This window comes from Macaca mulatta, chromosome 10 (genome assembly GCF_049350105.2).
Source record: "Macaca mulatta isolate MMU2019108-1 chromosome 10, T2T-MMU8v2.0, whole genome shotgun sequence".
Taxonomy (NCBI): domain Eukaryota; kingdom Metazoa; phylum Chordata; class Mammalia; order Primates; family Cercopithecidae; genus Macaca; species Macaca mulatta.
Genome location: NC_133415.1, coordinates 103,763,478 through 103,781,807, shown reverse-complemented (window position 1 = coordinate 103,781,807; position 18,330 = coordinate 103,763,478). Strand labels below are relative to the sequence as shown.

General features: G+C 40.7%; 1 protein-coding gene and 1 pseudogene across 3 annotated transcripts in view; one reads left to right on the top strand and one right to left on the bottom strand.

Moving 5' to 3' along the window:
- The window catches only part of ADNP (activity dependent neuroprotector homeobox), a 43,369-nt gene that overhangs the window by 11,900 nt on the left and 13,139 nt on the right, over positions 1 to 18,330 (top strand). For 2 of the 3 annotated variants that reach the window (NM_001266818.2, XM_077948305.1), the window contains 1 exon segment: positions 16,755 to 16,867. The exons of the other annotated variant lie outside the window; for it this stretch is intronic. In NM_001266818.2, coding sequence (NP_001253747.1) covers positions 16,760 to 16,867 — 108 coding nt within the window. In that variant the 5' untranslated portion in view covers positions 16,755 to 16,759. 3 annotated transcript variants of the gene reach the window in all.
- On the bottom strand, positions 5,854 to 7,258 carry LOC144331515 (uncharacterized; annotated as a pseudogene).

The following is an 18,330-nucleotide window of genomic DNA, read 5'->3' as shown; positions in this document are numbered from 1 at the left end:
GTCATGTCTGTAAGCCTTTTCTAGGCAGGGATTCATTCATTCAGTCTGCATTTATTGAGTGCCTGCTTTGTTCTAGCCACTGACATAGATGTTAGAGATACAGCAGGGAAAAAAACCAAAGTCCCAGGGTCTCCCTTTGTAACCCAGGCTGAAATATAGTGGCACCATCATAGCTCACTGCAGCTCTAACCATCCTCCCGCCTCAGCCTCCCAAGTAGCTGGGACTATAGGCCTGCACCACCACACCTGGTTATATACATACATACATATATATATATATATATATGTGTGTGTGTGTGTGTATATATATATATATATTTGTTTTTAAGTAGAGGTTTCACTATATTTACCCAGGCTGGTCTTGAAATCCTGGGCTCAAGCAGTCCTCCCACCTCAGCCTTCCAAAGTGCTGGGAGCTGGGAGCCACACCTGTGAGATGGCACCCTTGTCCTGCTGCATATTTTAAGGGTTCTGTTTAGTCCATCAATTGAGGTTAGGAAAATGAATGTGCTAAAAGATAATATGTAATGATAATAATTTATAGACATAAATGCCGGCCGTATCTGCTAACTATTTCAGGTTGTATTTTACTAAATCTCTGAGATCACCTGTGATGAGCTTTTAAAATAAATAAAACTTGCTGGGCGCGGTGGCTCACGCCTGTAATCCCAGCACTTTGGGCGGCCGAGGCGGGCGGATCACAAGGTCAGGAGATCGAGACCACGGTGAAACCCCGTCTCTACTAAAAATACAAAAAATTAGCCGGGCGCGGTTGTGGGCGCCTGTAGTCCCAGCTGCTTGGGAGGCTGAGGCAGGAGAATGGCGTGAACCCGGGAGGCGGAGCTTGCAGTGAGCCGAGATCGCGCCACTGCACTCCAGCCTGGGCGACAGAGCGAGACTCCGTCTCAAAAAAAAAAATAAAATAAAATAAAATAAATCTTTTAAATCACAGTGTGATTATAATTTTTGTATAATTGGTAGGTAATGTGATGAGCCAGGCTGTTTACAGTTAGATTATTTATTTGCTATTAATGAACTACACCAGCATGAGAGAAAACAAACTTCCTTAAAGTGCTAAAATTAGATTTTTCATTCTGTTACCTTTCAAAAGCTTTCCATTTCATTTTTCCCAGGACCTCTTCTCTTGCACTTCTGCTTTTGTAGTGGAAACTTAAGGTGATTTGAAAATTTAACATGTGGGAATTCTCTGAAGATCTTTTTTCTACTGCCACACGCTCAAGTCTGCGAAACAAAGTAGTTGAATGTCTCACTGAAGGAACCCCAGCTGTATTAAATCTATTAGTTAAGCCAGGGTGAATCAGGGCCTTCATTGCCAAAAGTAATATGATACACTGTCCCTGGCCTCTTGGAGTGGAGCAGATTTGCCAATAACATGAACTCTCTACCATTTTTTTTTTCTTTAAGTACTTAAAGGTTTTGGAGCCGCCTAGGTTCCATTAATGTATTACTACTCGTATTAAATGATTATAGTGTTAAAAATGGTCTGGAAATTTGTATAGACCTTCAAAATGCTGTGTTACATCCACGGTTTGTTCTAGAGGATCTGTCCTTTACTGGGGAGTATTAACAAATGCCTGATACTCACATTTTGGTAAAGAGACCCATCAGTGAGAAATGCCCCTGATTTTGAACCCAGACTACGCTGCTGTTGAAATTATAAGCAGACTTTGTCTGCTTCCGTAATCAACACTGCTGCCTTAAATTTCCCAGTAACCACTTTAAAAAAAAAAAAGAATGTGTTTACTTTTAATTGTTGTAAAGTATACATAAACTTTACCATTTTAGCCTTTTTTAATCTTGCAGAACTGAAACTCTATACCTGTTAATAACTCCGTTTCTTCCTTTACCTAGCCCCTGGCAACCACCATTTTACTTTTCTATTCCTATGAATTTGTTTATTCTAAGTACCTCATGAGTGGAATCATACAATATTTGGCCTTTTGTGGTTGATTTTATTCACTTAGTATAATGTTTTCAAGGTTCATGTTGGAACATGTATCAGTACTTTATTCCTTTTCGTGGCTGAATCATATCCCATTATGTGGATATAAACACGTTTCATTTATCAATTGTTTTGAGTTGTTCCTATTTTGGGGGTATTATGAATAATGCTGCTGATAACGTTGATATACAAGTTTATGTGTGGTCCTGTGTTCCCGCTTCCCAGTTGCTTATGTAACTTTTTGGACTTTTAACTGTTCTCCCAGTTTGACTGGAGCCTGGAGGTAGTTGAGAACAGACAAGCCTCCTATCAACTCCCTCCTTTCAAAAAAGGAAGCCTCTAGTTTCCCAAGGGACTTTCAGAAGAACATGCTTAGAGGATTAACAATGGGAAAATAATAAAGGGGAGACATAGGATACATCTGTTTTTTGAAAAGCTAGCCTGTTATTTAAGGATATCAAGGTTGTGGTTTTCATTTTACAAGATATTGCCCTTATGATTTTGATAGAATCAGATTATTCAGATGTGACTATCTAGTGACTCTTGACCTCCATGGTGATGGTAAGAGTGATTTAAGACAAGTGTCCTCAGAGCTGAATTCTTTCTTCTCTGGATGTGATAGAACCATCTGCCTGACTTGAGATGTGTACAGATTCTTAATCTCCGTATTATTGCTTCAGCTGGTTTGGCTGAGCCTTTTAATTTTTGAAGACCATTTCAACCTTGGGTATTGAAGTTCTGGCACTTTCAGATGTATGTAGGGAATATGCTGCTGTTTGTTTTTAGTGAATGTCAGAGATAGAGTTCAGTCTGCATGGGTAATGAGAGGAGTGCTGCATCTTAGGTATGGAGGGTGGCCTTGAGACCCAGCTCGCTCATGGGCAAGCAGTTGCTTCACCTCAGCTGCTAATTTGTAAGATGAGAAGAGTTTAGATTAGGCAACCCCTGGGTTCAGTGATTCAGAGTGCTGCTTTTTCATAACAGATTTCAGTTGAAAGATGGAGTCCAGGCTGGAGTGCAGTGGCACAATCTCGGCTCACTGCAACCTCTGCCTCCTGGGCTCAGGAAATTCTCCTGATGTGATTTGGAAGATGAGTCTCAGTCTTTTGACTTTCCTAAGGCCTGTACTGGACATTTGTTTTTTCGTTTTTGGTTTTGTTTTTCCAACCCTCATTTCAGAAACAGAATGTTTGTGTTCCTGCAGTTGAGGAGACACTGAAGACTGGTGATTGTGATTCAGATTCAGTCCAAACTATCTTTTTCCTCACCAGCTGAACAAGCTAACTCTGAAAAGGCACTGCATATTTTTAAAAATATTTTTTATGTCATATGTATGAAATGGATGCCACTGACACAAATGCACTTTTCAGGGGCATTAATTGAAAAATAATGTCCAGAATTAGGGTAGTGTTGTATCAATTGACATCTCCTGAATATGTCACATCCGAATAACAGTTTATTCAGGGAACTGGGGAGACTGACAAGCTGGAGCATAACTTTGGAGAGTGGCCTGTGAGATCACGGAAGGAATGGTGAGAAGAACTGATCCTGGTTCACTGGGAGAAGAGGGGCGTGTCTTAAAGTTTTGAAAGGCTGTCATGTGACTGGGGAATTTATAGCCTAACTGAGAGCTATGGGCAGGTTACACAACATTGTAAAGCTGTCCGGTGTGGAATGAGCTGCCTGGTGGGATTTTGTGCCCCCTCTCACTTGAGGTGATCAGGCAACAATCTTTTAGAGCATGTTTTTTTTGTAGAAAGGATTCACACATGTTGATGGAAAGTGACAAAAAATATTACTTTGACTAAACATTTTTGTATAGAATGCTGTATTTAGATAAAATGTCATCTTTCGCCTTGCATAAATTTACACTAAAGAAATGGTTATAAAAATTACAAAGAATAATTGAGAACAGTTAAAAACTTGAAGAAAATCAGTGTTTATTTTTGGAGGCAGTTTTGTATTTGGTTATCTTTTATTATCAAACTGGGAAAATAGTAAAAGTCCAGTGAAGCTAGTAAAAATAGAGGAATACAGAAACCGCTTATCTTTATTAAGAGTATTATAATACGATTATCCTAGGCAATATAATTGATGTTCATTGTTCAAATTTAGCTTTCAGTACATAAGTGTCGTCATTTGCAAAGTAGTTTTCTTTCTAATCTTCCTGGTTCTCTAACTCCCTCACCCCCCTTTTCAGCCTCAGTACTACTGTACATTTTCCAGTAAGCTTAAGGAAAGAGGAGACTAAACTTTATTTTCTTACCTCTCTCTTGCCGCACAGTTTTATCTGCTAATCCAGAAGATCATTCTGCCCTGGATAGTCAGAATTATGTGTTTTATGGATGGGGGAGGGAGGAGAGGAAAAGGAGGAGGCATCAGAGCTGCCTTTCTATGAAGAGTTTCCGGCATCTGGAGGCTCTTTTGCCCAAGCTTATAGGAGAATGGAAATCAGCTACCTCTGTTCAGGGCTGTGTATTTTAGAAAAAGATTGAGTGGGGTGATTATTTCCAGACTGGCTGTAGGCTCTCAATCTTAAAGCAAAGCTGTATAAGATTAATTTTTTAGGCTGGGCGCGGTGGCTCAAGCCTGTAATCCCAGCACTTTGGGAGGCCAAGACGGGGCGGATCACGAGGTCAGGAGATCGAGACCATCCTGGCTAACGCGGTGAAACCCCGTCTCTACTAAAAAGTACAAAATACTAGCCGGGCGAGGTGGCGGCGCCTGTAGTCCCAGCTACTTGGGAGGCTGAGGCAGGAGAATGGCTTAAACCCGGGAGGCGGAGCTTGCAGTGAGCTGAGATCCAGCCACTGCACTCCAGCCTGGGCAACAGAGCAAGACTCCGTCTCAAAAAAAAAAAAAAAATTAATTTTTTTAAATTGCAAATATATAAACCTTTTTGCAACTGGTTTGATTTAAATGTAGGGCTTAATGGCACATGTAAATAAAGTATGTTCACTAGTTCAGATGCAAATCCTAAAATAGAAACAGTAAAGGCTTATTGGCTATAAGAAGAAATAGGGTTTTACTGTGACCACAGTTTTTGATTCAATGAGTGATATAGACAGGTATTAAATATGTTGCTGAGGGAAAGGTAGGAAGGAAAGACAATGTGTAAATACAAGAATGATGGTTTTTTCTTTCAACATTTTATTTTTTAGTTTCTGAAACACACATCAATATATTTTGTTACATATCATTTTAACAAGCTTGACTTTTTTTCAATATAAAATGACTTGATATAGGTACTTTAAAACTTTCTTTTTTAAAAACCATACATTTTATCTTGGGAAAGCTTATCAAAAAAAAAAAATACACGTGTACATGAGTTGTTTTTCATTACTTTAGAGCACAACCCCCAACTTAAAATGTGGTCCACTAAAATATGTAAATATTCCTCCTGTCACAAAAATAAAATCTCATGGTTGGGGAAAAATAATATTTGGCATAGGCCTGAGTGAGCTTGAAAAAAAAGTTAGGATGTTTAACTGTATGGAGGAACATCACGGAGGGAGTCCATCTAGAACCATCTAGCAGAAGAACTAGCCTGTTGCTATTGGAGCTAATCTGTTTCAGAGACTGATACAAGGTGCATGCTCGGGGGGTACTGAAGATTCACAACAGCCACGGAATCACTTACTCAGAATTAGCCGAAATTCAGTATACAAGAATATATGACAACAGTAGAACAATGTCAATAGTTATTCAGTGCCCGGAAAGCAAGCTGTAAGTTTAGAACAAGAACCTCAACAGGAACAATAGTCAACATGTTTATAAGACTTTGAAGGTGAGAAAACATTTGCAGATGATGTCTTGTGCCCAAGTACGTTATTTTCCAGCACACTAGGGACAGCATCACAACATATAAAGTAAGAAGAAATCCAAGCTGTTTAATCTTCTACCATTCTCTTGAGTATTAAACCCAGGCCACCTTTGGCCACTTGTGAGGTTTCTTTTCTTCTTTATTCTCTATGTAAATATTGCTTCTTGGGACACCAGCAGTTTTGCTTCTTCACTCTTATCACAGGCTAAGTGTGGAGGGGTGTTACCCTCAGTGTCTTGGATGTTTGTGGATGCTTTGTAATACAGAAGGATATGAATCATCTTCAAGTTACCCTTGGCTGTGGCCCGGTACTTTGCTGTAGCCTCATAATGATCCTTACCATCTGGATTAGCCTCACCTTCTAGTAACATGACGGCAATCTCATGCCTGTTTTTGGAAACTGCATGATGTAGGGGAGTAGAGCCATTTTGATTGACAGCATTCACTTGAGCACCTTTTCCAGAAGGGCTTTTACAGTCTCATTCTGGCCAGCACAAACAGCAGTCTATAGAGGAGACCAACATTGCATAGTATTTATCATTTACTGGCACTCCAAGTTGAAACAAAAATTCAGCAATTTAATGTATGTCTGGTTGAGCCTGCCCAATGCAGTGCACTTGTGTCCTGGTCAGTTCTCATAGCCAGGGATTTATTAGCCAGAATCCTCTCCTTCACCTCCTCCAGCTTTCCGCTGTAGGCCCAGTTGCAGACCGTTAGGTTAGACACACACCCTTCTGTTTTGTTTTCCCAGGATTGATGTTTTCTTTCTGATTAGTTTTTATCTTAACAGGTACTGAATGTTTCCACAGAGACATAACAAAATCTGTTCTTTAAATAGAAGTGTCGTCACAGGTAGCGGTTAACTGATGCTTTGATTCTGTTCATGAGAATCAAATGCTTGTCCCTCTTAGAAAATTGCCAGCGTAACTTGACATTTTTTAGTTAGATCATTGGTTTAAAGAAACTTCAAAAGTCCTCCTCTTAAACCCCAGTGGGGGTTATAAGATATATGTAAAAATTCTTGCATCAGCATCAGTTGGAGTAATTTAAGTATCAAGGGTCTGAAATTTTTACATAGTAACTTGGGTTGATGTTATCAAAAAATGAAATTGTTTATATCATAGTAGCCTGATTGTCTTCCTCATTTTTATTAACTTAGAAAATACAGCTACCCTTTTTTTTTTTTTTTTTTTTTTTTTTTTGACAGAGTCTCACTCTGTTGCCCAGGCTGGAATGCAATGGCGTGACCTCTGCTCACTGCAACCCCCACCTCCCAGATTCAAACGATTCTCAGGCCTCAGCCTCCCAAATAGCTAGGATTACAGGTATGTGCCACCATGCACAACTAATTTTATTGTATTTTTAGTAGAGATGGGGTTTCACCATGTTGGCCAGGCTGGTCGCCAACTCCTGGCCTCTAGTGATTGCCTGCCTTGGCCTCCCAAAGTGCTGGGTTTACAGACATGAGCCATGGTGCCCATCCTGACAGCTGCCGTTTTCTTCACTAGTGATAGCATCATTTCTAGCCCTTGATTCCACACTCTTCTCTTCTCCCAACCCCAGGTAAAAGATAATCCCAGAGAGACTGTGTTTTTCTTTACAACTTTAGGGTAGAAATGTTTTTTAAAAAAATCACACTGTAAACTTTTATTTTCTGATCCTGTAGGTTTACTGTGGATTCCCTATCACTTCATACTTTGATCAGACTAATGTTATTTGGTGAAGATTTTCAGTAAACTGTCAGAATTCTTCTGTAGCCATCAAACTTCATGCTTTGGTTTGATTGCCCACTAGGCCCAGATTCTACATTTCGGTAACCTGCCACTTTTGCATAAATTTGCATCACAGGCTTAGTTTAGATTAGTGACTATTTCCTGGAGGTACTGGTGGCAGGGAACCTTTTTTTCTCTCTTTCAACCTGAGCACTGCTAGTTTTTATCTTTTTTATATTTCACCTAAGATTCCTTTGGAAACAAGGATTTCACAGCTTTTAAAAAAAAGTTTGAAGCTAGGTGCAGTGGCTCACACCTGTAATCCCAGCGCTTTGGGAGGCCGAGGCAGGCAGATCACTTGAGGTCAGGAGTTCGAGACCAGCCTGGCCAACATGCCGAAACCCCATCTCTACTAAAAATATAAAAAAATTAGGCCAGTCTGGTGGCACGTGCCTGTAATCCCAGCTGCTCGAAAGACTGAGGTGGGAGAATCGCTGGAACCTGGGAGGCAGAGGTTGCAGTGAGCTGAGATCACACCACTGCACTGCAGCCTAGGTAACAGAGGGAGACTCCATCTCAAAAAAATAAATGAGATTTGAAAATCACTGGTTTAGGCTAAGTGCAGCTTATGTTTAGGTGTTAACCAGGAAGAAGTAACGATCCTTGTGTAGCTCTCAGTGAAATATTAGAGATTCTTTTCCTAGTGGAAATGAAAGTTTTGCATTCACTAGTGTAACTGATACATTAATCATCACTTTGGGATATGTTCAGGTTTGGGTTCCCGAACATTGTAAAGTAGCAAAGTTATACCTGCAGTTGAAGGAAAGTAGGACACACTATGACATACTAGATCCGCACTTGAAATAGTTTAAAATGTGATCTGGACAAGTTTGGACTTGGAGGCTAGCTTTTTCTTCTGGCTCATCTGTGCCTGTTCAGAGGTGTTCGGCTGGGTTGTCTTTTGCTTATCTAAAACAGGTTTATCTTTTTGTTTGTTTTGTCTTTGTTTTGTTTTACTTTCAGATGATACTAGTAAATGCTTTTCTGCTTTTTTTCTTCCCCTAAAAATACAGACTATACGGTGCCATCCTTGATGTGGTAGCTCTGCAGAACTACCATAGACAAGTTCCACTGATTCTTGGTGTGTCAGATCCTGCAGACCTTACCTTGAGCCTGCTAAACTAGGACTGTCATCTGTTGGGTGATTATCTGTCTGCCTGACCCAGAAGAAGCTGAGTACAGCCTCTGACTAGATCCAGGGCTTTTGGCAGAGCAGTTGTTTCATAAATGATTGTGATTGTTGGTCAGTTAATTACCTCTTTGCTTAAAGTTCACAGTTACCGATGTTATGTCATCATCCTTCCACTATACAGTGAGCTTACAAATATTTTTTCCTCTTGAGCCAGGTTCTCTGTACCTCTTGGTACATGGAGTAAATGTTTTTACTTTTGATACTTGGAAGAGAGAGAGGATCAGATTTTTTTTAATTAAAAATTTTTATGTGTATTAATTTAAGGGATACAAGTGCAGTTTTGTTACATAGACATATTGTTCAGTGGTGAAATCTGGGCTTTTAGGGCTGGGTGTGGTGGTTCATGCCTCTAATCCCAGCACTTTGGGAGGCCAAGGTGGGCAGATCACTTGCGGTCAGGAGTTCAAGACCAGCCTGGCCAAGATAGCAAAACCCCGTCTCTACTCAAAATACAAATATTCGCCGGGTGTGGTGGCACATACCTGTAATCTCAGCTACTCAGGAGGCTGAGGCAGAATTGCTTGAACCTGGGAGGCGGATGTTGCAGTGAGCCAAGATCACGCCATTGCACTCCAGCCTGGGCAACAAGAGTAAAACTGTCTCAAAAAAAAAAAAGAAATCTGGGCTTTCAGTGTATCCATCACCCAAATAATGTACAAGGACACCTTATTCAGTCAATGTTGCTAGGAAAATTGGATTACCATGATGCAGAAGAATGAAACTAGACCCTTATCTGTCACCGTATACAGAAATCAGCTCAAGATAGAAAAAAGACTCAAAGTGAGACCTGAAACTAGGGAAACCTAGGGAAAACTCTCGTGGACATTGATCTAGGCAAAGAATTCATGACTAAGACCTCAAAAGCACAACCAACAAAACCAAAAGAAGATGGGACTTAAACTGAAAAGTTTCTGCACAGATACATATATTATGCATATGGTTTTACTTTATCTGTAGCCTAGGGCCTAGATGAATCTCAGATTTTCATTCCAGCTGTCTGACTCTTGCTTTGTAAGAAAGCACATGAATAGGATTTGGGCCTGGATTAGTACAACTTTAATGTTTGGGCCCTAATCAGTAGATGTGGGTATAATTTGCAAGGGCTAATAGGAATGAGTATCTTGTTCACTCAACAGTGTTAGTCTCCAAAATTGAATGTTGGCTGGGCACAGTGGCCCATACCTGTAATCCCAGCACTTCACGGAGTCGAGGTAAGAAGATCACTTGAGCTCAAGAGTTGGAGACCAGCCTGGGCAGCATAGGGAGGACCCCTATTAAATTTTTTTTTTAATTAGCTGAATGTGGTGGCGTCTACCTCTAGTCTCATCTACTTTCGAGGCTGAGGCAGAAGGATTGCTTGAGCCCGGAGAATTGAGGCTGCAGTGAGCTGTGATCATACCACTGCAGTCCAGCCTGGGTAATACAGAGTGAGACCCTTTCTCAAAAATAATAATGGTGGAACGTTTACATGTAGTTCATCAGGTGGCATGTGCTTACCAAAAAGCTAGTTACTCTCTATTTATTTTAAAGGCAGGACCTTAGTCTGTCACCCAGTCTGGAGCGCAGTGGCACGATCATTGCTCACTGCAGCCTTGAACTCCTGGGCTCAAATGATCCTCCCACCTCAGCCCCCTGTATCTAGGACTACAGGTCCACACCCGTTTCTGCATAGGTCTTGCTGTGTTGCTCAGTCTGGTCTCAAACCCGGCCCCCTAACATGCTGGGATTATGGGTGTGAGACATTGTACCCACACCTAGTTACTTTCAGTTGTAAATAAAACACTTGAAAATGTTAATTCTATTATTAATAGGTCATTGAGCTTTCTCTGAATTATTTATAATTTAGGTTGTTTAACTCTTTTCATATAGTGTTTTTTGTTTTTTCACTTGATGAAATCAGAGCCAAAGCATTTTTTAGAGTAACTTTCATCTTACAAACTCCTATTCTTTTTACTAGACCCAGTTCACAAGTGTAATTATTTTGCATAAATACCCTATCTTGGTCGGCATGGTGGCTCACGCCTGTAATCCCAGCACTTTGGGAGGCCAAGGTGGGTGGATCAAGAGGTCAGGAGATCGAGACCATCCTGGCTAACACGGTGAAACCCCATCTCTACTAAAAATATAAAAAATTAGCCAGGCATGGTGGCAGGCGCCTGTATGCTCAGCTACTCAGGAGGCTGAGGCAGGAGAATGGCGTGAACCAGGGAGGCGGAGCTTCCAGTGAGCCGAGATCGTGCCATTGCACTCCATCCTGGGCGACAGCAAGACTCCGTCTCGAAAAAAAAAAAATACCCTATCTTCCCTCTTAATTATTTACTTTCTCTTCTGTGTCCCACTGCCCAGTGGGTCTGTCAAGACTTTTGGTTGTGAGTGACATGAACTTAGGCAGAAACGATAATGTGTTTGTTTATATATATTGGAAAAGGCTGGCGTAGGGAAGTGCTGTTCTTCAGGCACAGCTGCATCGAGGACCTTAAACAATATCAATAGGGATTGTTCTCTTTGCTTGCTTCATGTGATGGCAGGTCCCAACTCTTGTTTTCAGTGTCAGTGTCAGCCCTGTTTAGGGGACATGTCCAACTCTACTGGTCATTATCTTACATAGATGAAATATTCTTAGCTAGTCAAACTGAGTCATGTATACTCTGCTCTGCTGGAAAAGCGACTTTCTCTCTTCCATCAATTGTGGCAGAGGCGGCTCCAAGAGGAGGCTGGGCAGGCAAAAACAAATGTCTAAACCCTACTGACTGAGGGCTGGCTGGCTATGTGTATTCCAACCTGGAAGAAATGGACTGTTGAAGGGGAAGAACCATGTCTTATTCATCTCTATTCCTAGCGCGTTGAGTGGCTAATTGCAAGTGCTTTAAAAATGATTGTCTAACAGATGAACAATATATGGGTTTGTTAAATTGGATATTTTTCCTTTTTTATGTCATGAGCTGAAAGGTTTGGCTAAAGGGAGCTATTTCTCCTTGGTATTGGAATAATGATGCTCCTCTGATTTTTGTTTTGTTTTGTTTTTTTGAGACAGAGTTTTGCTCTTGTCGCCCAGGCTAGAGTGCAATGGCGCGATTTAGGCTCACCGCAACCTCCGCCTCCCGGATTCAAGCGATTCTCCTGCCTCAGCCTCCCAAGTAGCTGGGATTATAGGCATGCTCCACCACACCCAGCTAATTTTGTATTTTTGTTAGAGATGGGGTTTCTCCATGTTGGTCAGGCTACTCTCCTGACTTCAGGTGATCTGCCTGCCTTGGCCTCCTAAAGTGCTGGGATTACAGGCATGAGCCACCACACCAGGCAAATTTTTTTTTTTTTTTTTTTTTTTTAATGGCCATGCTGATAAGGAGGCAAAAGAGAAAGGATTAGCTATCAAGGGGCAAATCTGGGGAGACAGTATGCCCATCTTTCCACATGTCAAAACCCATCTCTGGGACAATTTTTGGCATTAGTGTTAAGGTTTCTTTCTCCCTAAGAGTAATAATTATCTATATTTTAGTTTTTAGCTCTCTTTGCATTCAAAAGTGAGGAAAGGACCCTGAATTTCAGGCAGAGACAATTTCTTATCTATTCTGTTCCCACCCCTCAGTTACTTAAATATAGATCCCTTGTCCAGACTTGTAAAGGAGAATCAAATAGATAACATTAATGAACCCTGGAGCCAGCTATTGATTTGAACTTATGTTTCTTAACAGCAAGCAGTAGATGCAAAGAAACATAGGGTCCTTCTGTTTTTCTTATCATCCATAATGATTGACTGATAGAGTTTGATTGAAACTTTTTCCAAGGAATTGTTTGGCTTGTTATAGTTCAAAAAGCCCACAAGAAAGGGTAACAATGGCCCCTTCTGGGATGGGGAGCTGCGTGGCTGGTGGGATAGGAGTGAAAAGGAAGCCTTCTTTGCTTATATTTCTGAATTGTGTGCTTGTTTTATCTACTGAGAAAGTATTTAAAGCAAAAAAAAAACAAAAACAAAAACAAAAATATTTGCAAATGCTTTTGAAGGTGCCAATGTATATGACTGTTATTTCAGCTCCAAATGGAGAAAATCTTAGAGAAATGACCTCCATGAGCAAACGCATGGAGGGCACACACTTATCTGGAGAAAGGGACATTATGGAATTTCCAAGGTTATTAGGAATGTCAGAAATAGGCATATGAAGAGCATTATAATCTTTACACTGAAAAGATGTAGAATGTTCTGAGTTAACGTGAACATAGATTCCTGGCCAGGCATGGTGGTGCACACCTGTAATCCCAGCACTTTGGGAGGCCAAAGCCAGCAGATCGCTTGAGCTCAGGAGTTCAGGACAAGCTTGGGCAACGTGGCAAAACCCCATCTCTACCAAAAAACAAAAACAAAAATATAGCCAGGCGTGGTAGTGTGCACCTGTAGTCCCAGCTGCCTGGTGGGGCTGAGGTGGGAAGATGACTTGTGCCCAGGAGGTTGAGGCTGCAATGAGCTGTGATTGCACCACTACACTCCAGCCTGGATGAAAAGTGGAACTCTGGCCAGGCGCAGTGGCTCACACCTGTAATCTCAGCACTTTGGGAGGCTGAGGCAGGTGGATCACCTGAGGTCAGGAATTTGAGACCAGACTGGCCAACATGGTGAAACCCCGTCTGTACTAAAAAATACAAAAATTAGTGTGACACGCACCTGTAATCCCAGCTACTCAGGAGGCTGAGGAGGAGAATTGCTTGAACCCGGGGGGCAGAAGTTGCAGTGAGCTGAGATTGTGCATTGTACTCCAGTCTGGGCAACAGGCAAAACTCTGTCTCAAAAAAGGCCGGGCGTGGTGGCTCACACCTGCAATCCTAGCACTTTGGGAGGCTGAGTTGGACATATCACGAGGTCAGGAGATCGAGACCATCCTGGCTAACACAGTGAAACCTTGTCTCTACTAAAAATACAAAAAATTAGCCAGGCATGGTGGTGGGCGCCTGCAGTCCCAGCAACTGGGGAGGCTGAGGCAGGAGAATGGCATGAACCCGGGAGGCAGAGGTTGCAGTGAGCCGAGATCCCGCCACGGCACTCCAGCCTGTGCGACAGAGCGAGACTCCGTCTCAAAAAAAAAAAAAAAATACAGATTCCTCTTAGTTACTAAGCCTACAGCAAAATAACATTTTTTTGGTACAGCATTTCCCAGTAAGCAGTGTCACTGCTTTATTTATAAACCTTTTAAATTCAAAATAGATAAGTAAACCCAACACCAACTCTGTGGCTGAAATACCGCTTTTTATAAATTACAAGTTTCTTACAACTAAGTTCCCTTATGGTCATACTCACTTTTTCAGAAAAAAATACCTACCAGGCAGTGAGATGCTTCATCTTAATGTCTTAAACCAACTTTTTAAGCTGTGGGTAGGCACTTAGGAGAATGGGTTTTTCTTTCCCCCAAGCTACCGCTTGATTCTTCTTAATGTTTTCTGTAGACTAATGACCCCAGTGGTGGCTACATTTCCAAATCTTTATGTCTTTGTTTTTCTAAGATTGTTGAGCCACTGATCCAGGAGGCAGGGAAACCATTAATGTCTGGCTTCTGGACACATCTCTTATGAAGTGTGAAGCAGAGTTAACTCAGGAAGTTCCCAAAGAACTGAATTTTGGCCCAAAGAGAGTTTATGAAATGAATAGAGAAACAAGACGTCTCCTCCCAGTCTTAGGTATCTGTGGGCATCCATTTTAATGCCTGGTTTCTTCAGAATTAGCCTGTGACACTTTTCTGTATTTCTGAAATATTTTTCTAGCATGTGCTTCTCTCTAAAAGACCTGATTTGTAGTAACTGTGTTTGTTTTTTGTTTGTTTTTGAGACGAAATCTCACTCTGTCACCAGGCTGGAGTGCAGTGGTGTGATCTTGGCTCACTGCAACCTCCGTCTCCCAGGTTCAAGCGATTCTCCTGCCTCAGCCTCCTGGGACTACAGGCAGGTGCCACTATGCCTAGCTAATTTTTTGTATTTTTAGTAGAGATGGGGTTTCACCATGTTGGCCAGGCTGTTCTTGATCTCTTGACCCCTTGTAATCTGCTCGCCTCAGCCTCCCAAAGTGTTGGGATTACAGGTGTGGGCCACCGCGCCCAGCGTGTAGTAATCGTTTTAAAGGAAGCAAGTGATAAAGAATTTGCTGATTTTAAGCCACCACAAAAAGATGGTTTAAAATAATTTAGCAATACAATTTAGACGAAAAATAATTGATTTGGTCTTAATTTATATCAGAAGTGACTTCTAAGTCTGTAGTTGGCTTCACAATAGTCAGATTATTAGCAGAGCAGAGAGGGCAGGGGACATCACAGTCATTGCTTCATAGTGAGCAGCAATTCTATCTTGAGTATGATAAGGCTGAGAAGGTTTTTTCAAAATACTTTTCATTTTTGGCCCCAGTTATTCTTTGGTACTTTATATAGAATATTTTGAGACTTCTAAGTTAGAGTAACATACCCAGTTTGAAAATTTCTAGGGGTTACTGTTTGATTTTGGTAGATTTCACGCTCTCCTTTTATTTCCCATTTTTTGTAGTTAACGTTGATTTTGGATTAGAGTAATAAATGAGGCAACATTTTATTACATTTGGATTAGTTGACTTGCCATTTACAGATGATATTAGTATTACAGAGTAACAGCCTTTATTAATTAGAAAACTGGATTTGCATATATTAAATTTTAATTCCTGGTGCTTTGCCTTTTGTTTTTGCTATTTTGGGTTTTAGAACTTGACATCCTGTGAAATTGTGTTACATTTGGATTATTGATAAATTTTTACCATATTATGGAAAGCATTTATGATCTCATTAGAAACCATACATAGTTGCCCAAGTTTTACTGATTTTATTTTCTCATTAAAGACAAACTTTTGTTTTAAGGAACTTGGGAAAGTTGGTCTAATTTAATGTATGAGGTCATTAAAATAATTTTTCAGTTCCCTCACATACATACAGGCTTTTCATTTTTTCAAAAGGATCCTCCTTAAAGTCTGTAACAGTTAACATTTGTGAGTGCCTTTGCCCAGGTATGTTGCCCAGGTATGTTGCAGGAGTGGGGGCATGTGTTGGTCGAGTCATATATCATTACTGTATTTAGTTTGGGAAGTATACAGAAACTTAAGGTTTTTAGTTTTTGTTTGTTTGTTTTTTTTTAAGAATACCATAGCAGTAGGCAGGACAGTTCCAATTCAACAAAAACCTCTTTACCCTGGCACTCAAAACTGTATAATGATGATGAACTGGTAAACATTTTTCTGTTTTCAGATGTTCAACATCAAAAGGAGAAAAGAACACTTGATTTAAAAATAATTGATTGCTATTGTTTCTCTAATTTTCAACTTGAAGTTCATTGCTGAACTGTTTTTTTAAAGTCTTATCAGAATTACGCCAGATTAGACTCATAGTCAAAATGTCCTATTAAAAACTGGGAAGATCAGAGAGTACTTATTTTGCCTGCCTGCTTTAAGTATTCAAAGTATAGTAGATACGTGCCTGGCTCAGTGGCTCACACCTGTAATCCCAGCACTTTGGGATGCCAAGGCGGGAGGATGGCTTGAGTCCAGGAGTTTGTGACCAGCCTGGGCAACATAGTGAGACCTAGTCTCTACAAAAAAATAATTTTTTTAATTAGTTGGGCGTAGTGGCGCACTCCTGGAGTCCCATCCTCTTGGGAAGCTTAGGCGAGAGGATCACTTGAGCCCAGAAGGTTGAGACTGTGGTGAACCATGAGTGCACTGCAGTCATGAACCATGAGTGCACTGCACTGCACTCCAGCCTGCGTGACAGAGCAAGACTCTGTCTTAAAAAAAGGATGGATGGATGGATCATGGATGGATGGATGGATAAGTCGAGCCATATGCACATGCAAGCGTGTGTGTCTGTGTGTGTACACACTAGATGAGGATACCTGTGCACCTTTTTTGTCAGATGGGTAGGGTTTATGATCCTGTCATCAGTGGAATTAGTGAATATTACAAGTTGTACGTGTTTTGACTTTGACTTAAATTTTTTTTTCCAATAGAAACTATGTTCCAACTTCCTGTCAACAATCTTGGCAGTTTAAGAAAAGCCCGGAAAACTGTGAAAAAAATACTTAGTGACATTGGGTTGGAATACTGTAAAGAACATATAGAAGTAAGTAGCATGTCATTTTTAAATTTTAACATGACTCAGCTTCTGATCCATTACTTTGTGTCAGTGGCCATGATGGCTAAATCTTAGATGTGATTCTGAATTTCAGCCACAGCAGTAGCTCACGAAAGCATTCTCAACAGCGTAACTTGTGCCTTTCTCCCTAAAATGGGCTTTTTCATTTTTGCATCCTGAAGCAAAAGGCTACCATTGAGGACTTAAGCATGTCAGGCATTGAACTAGGTGTCGTAAAGTTGTCTATACGTTTAATCCTTAGAACAACCATGGAGGTGGGAGGCAGTGTAGCAATTCTTATCTACACTTTACAGATGAAGAACTAATAAATAGGCCCAGCCTTGCAACTGAGAAAGTGGCAGTGTCTGTGGGACTCAAAGCCTGTTCTCATTCTGATACGCTTGAATGTTCTGGTTGACCTTCTAATTGTTGAGGCATGCTTGTGTGGGTGCTTGTCGTCTCTTTCCTTAGGATTTGAGCATTTGTTGCCCCTTTTGACCCATCATAGACTATTACTTTCCCCCTTGTATAACAGTTTGGGCTTTATCAACTGTTTTTCAAGCTGTTTTATTCTATGAGCTTTATAACAGCCCTGTGGGATAGCCATGCAGTGGTCTCCTCCTTTTCAACATCTCACTGTTTCAGGTCTTATGGTTTGTTGGTCAAAATCCCTGAATGAAAAGAAATGTTTGAAGCTGTTTCCCCTACTAACCTTTAAGTTCTAGCTGGCTAGGGACCATAGCTACCTTGTTTATCCATTTAGCCCCAGCACCTAGTACAGTGTTTTGCACATAATAGGTGGTCAGTAAATGTTTGAATGGAATTGGAAGTAAAAAAGCAAATTCATTCATGCAACAGGTTTTCTTATTTTGAGTTCCACTAATAACACTTGAAGAGTATGTCATGGAAACTGAAGCTGCTCAAAAGTCGACTTCTCTAGTTATGTTGTTCCAAGTGTGGAAGTAGCCCGTCTCCAACCCCAAAGTTCAGGTAGATCTGCCCAAATGAAACAGTCCATTCACTTTGCACTCTGTGGGGTCATCTTCATAGAAATAATTGCAACATCACAGTACATTTTCTATCATGCATTTGATTTGTTCCTCCTATGATTATTTATGTGTAGACTTCATTTTCCACCTTGAACTGTGAACTTTTTAGGAACAAGTGGGATTTTACCCTAAGACTTTCAATCTTCCTAGTCTGGAGGGAAGTGGACCATTAAATTTTTTCATGAGAGTATAAATTTAACATCATACTGCTTAACTTTCTTTGAATAGCTTTCTTTCTGCCTTTTTGGGTTTGAAATTTCTGAGTTTTCTTTCTGATCTGATCTCCTGCCCCCTTCCCTCAAAAAACTTTTTTTTTCTTTTGCACAGAACCAGAAATATCTGCAGTGCTATAAGCAAACATTGCTATTTTAGATGTGATTCCAGTACTGTAACTGACAAGTT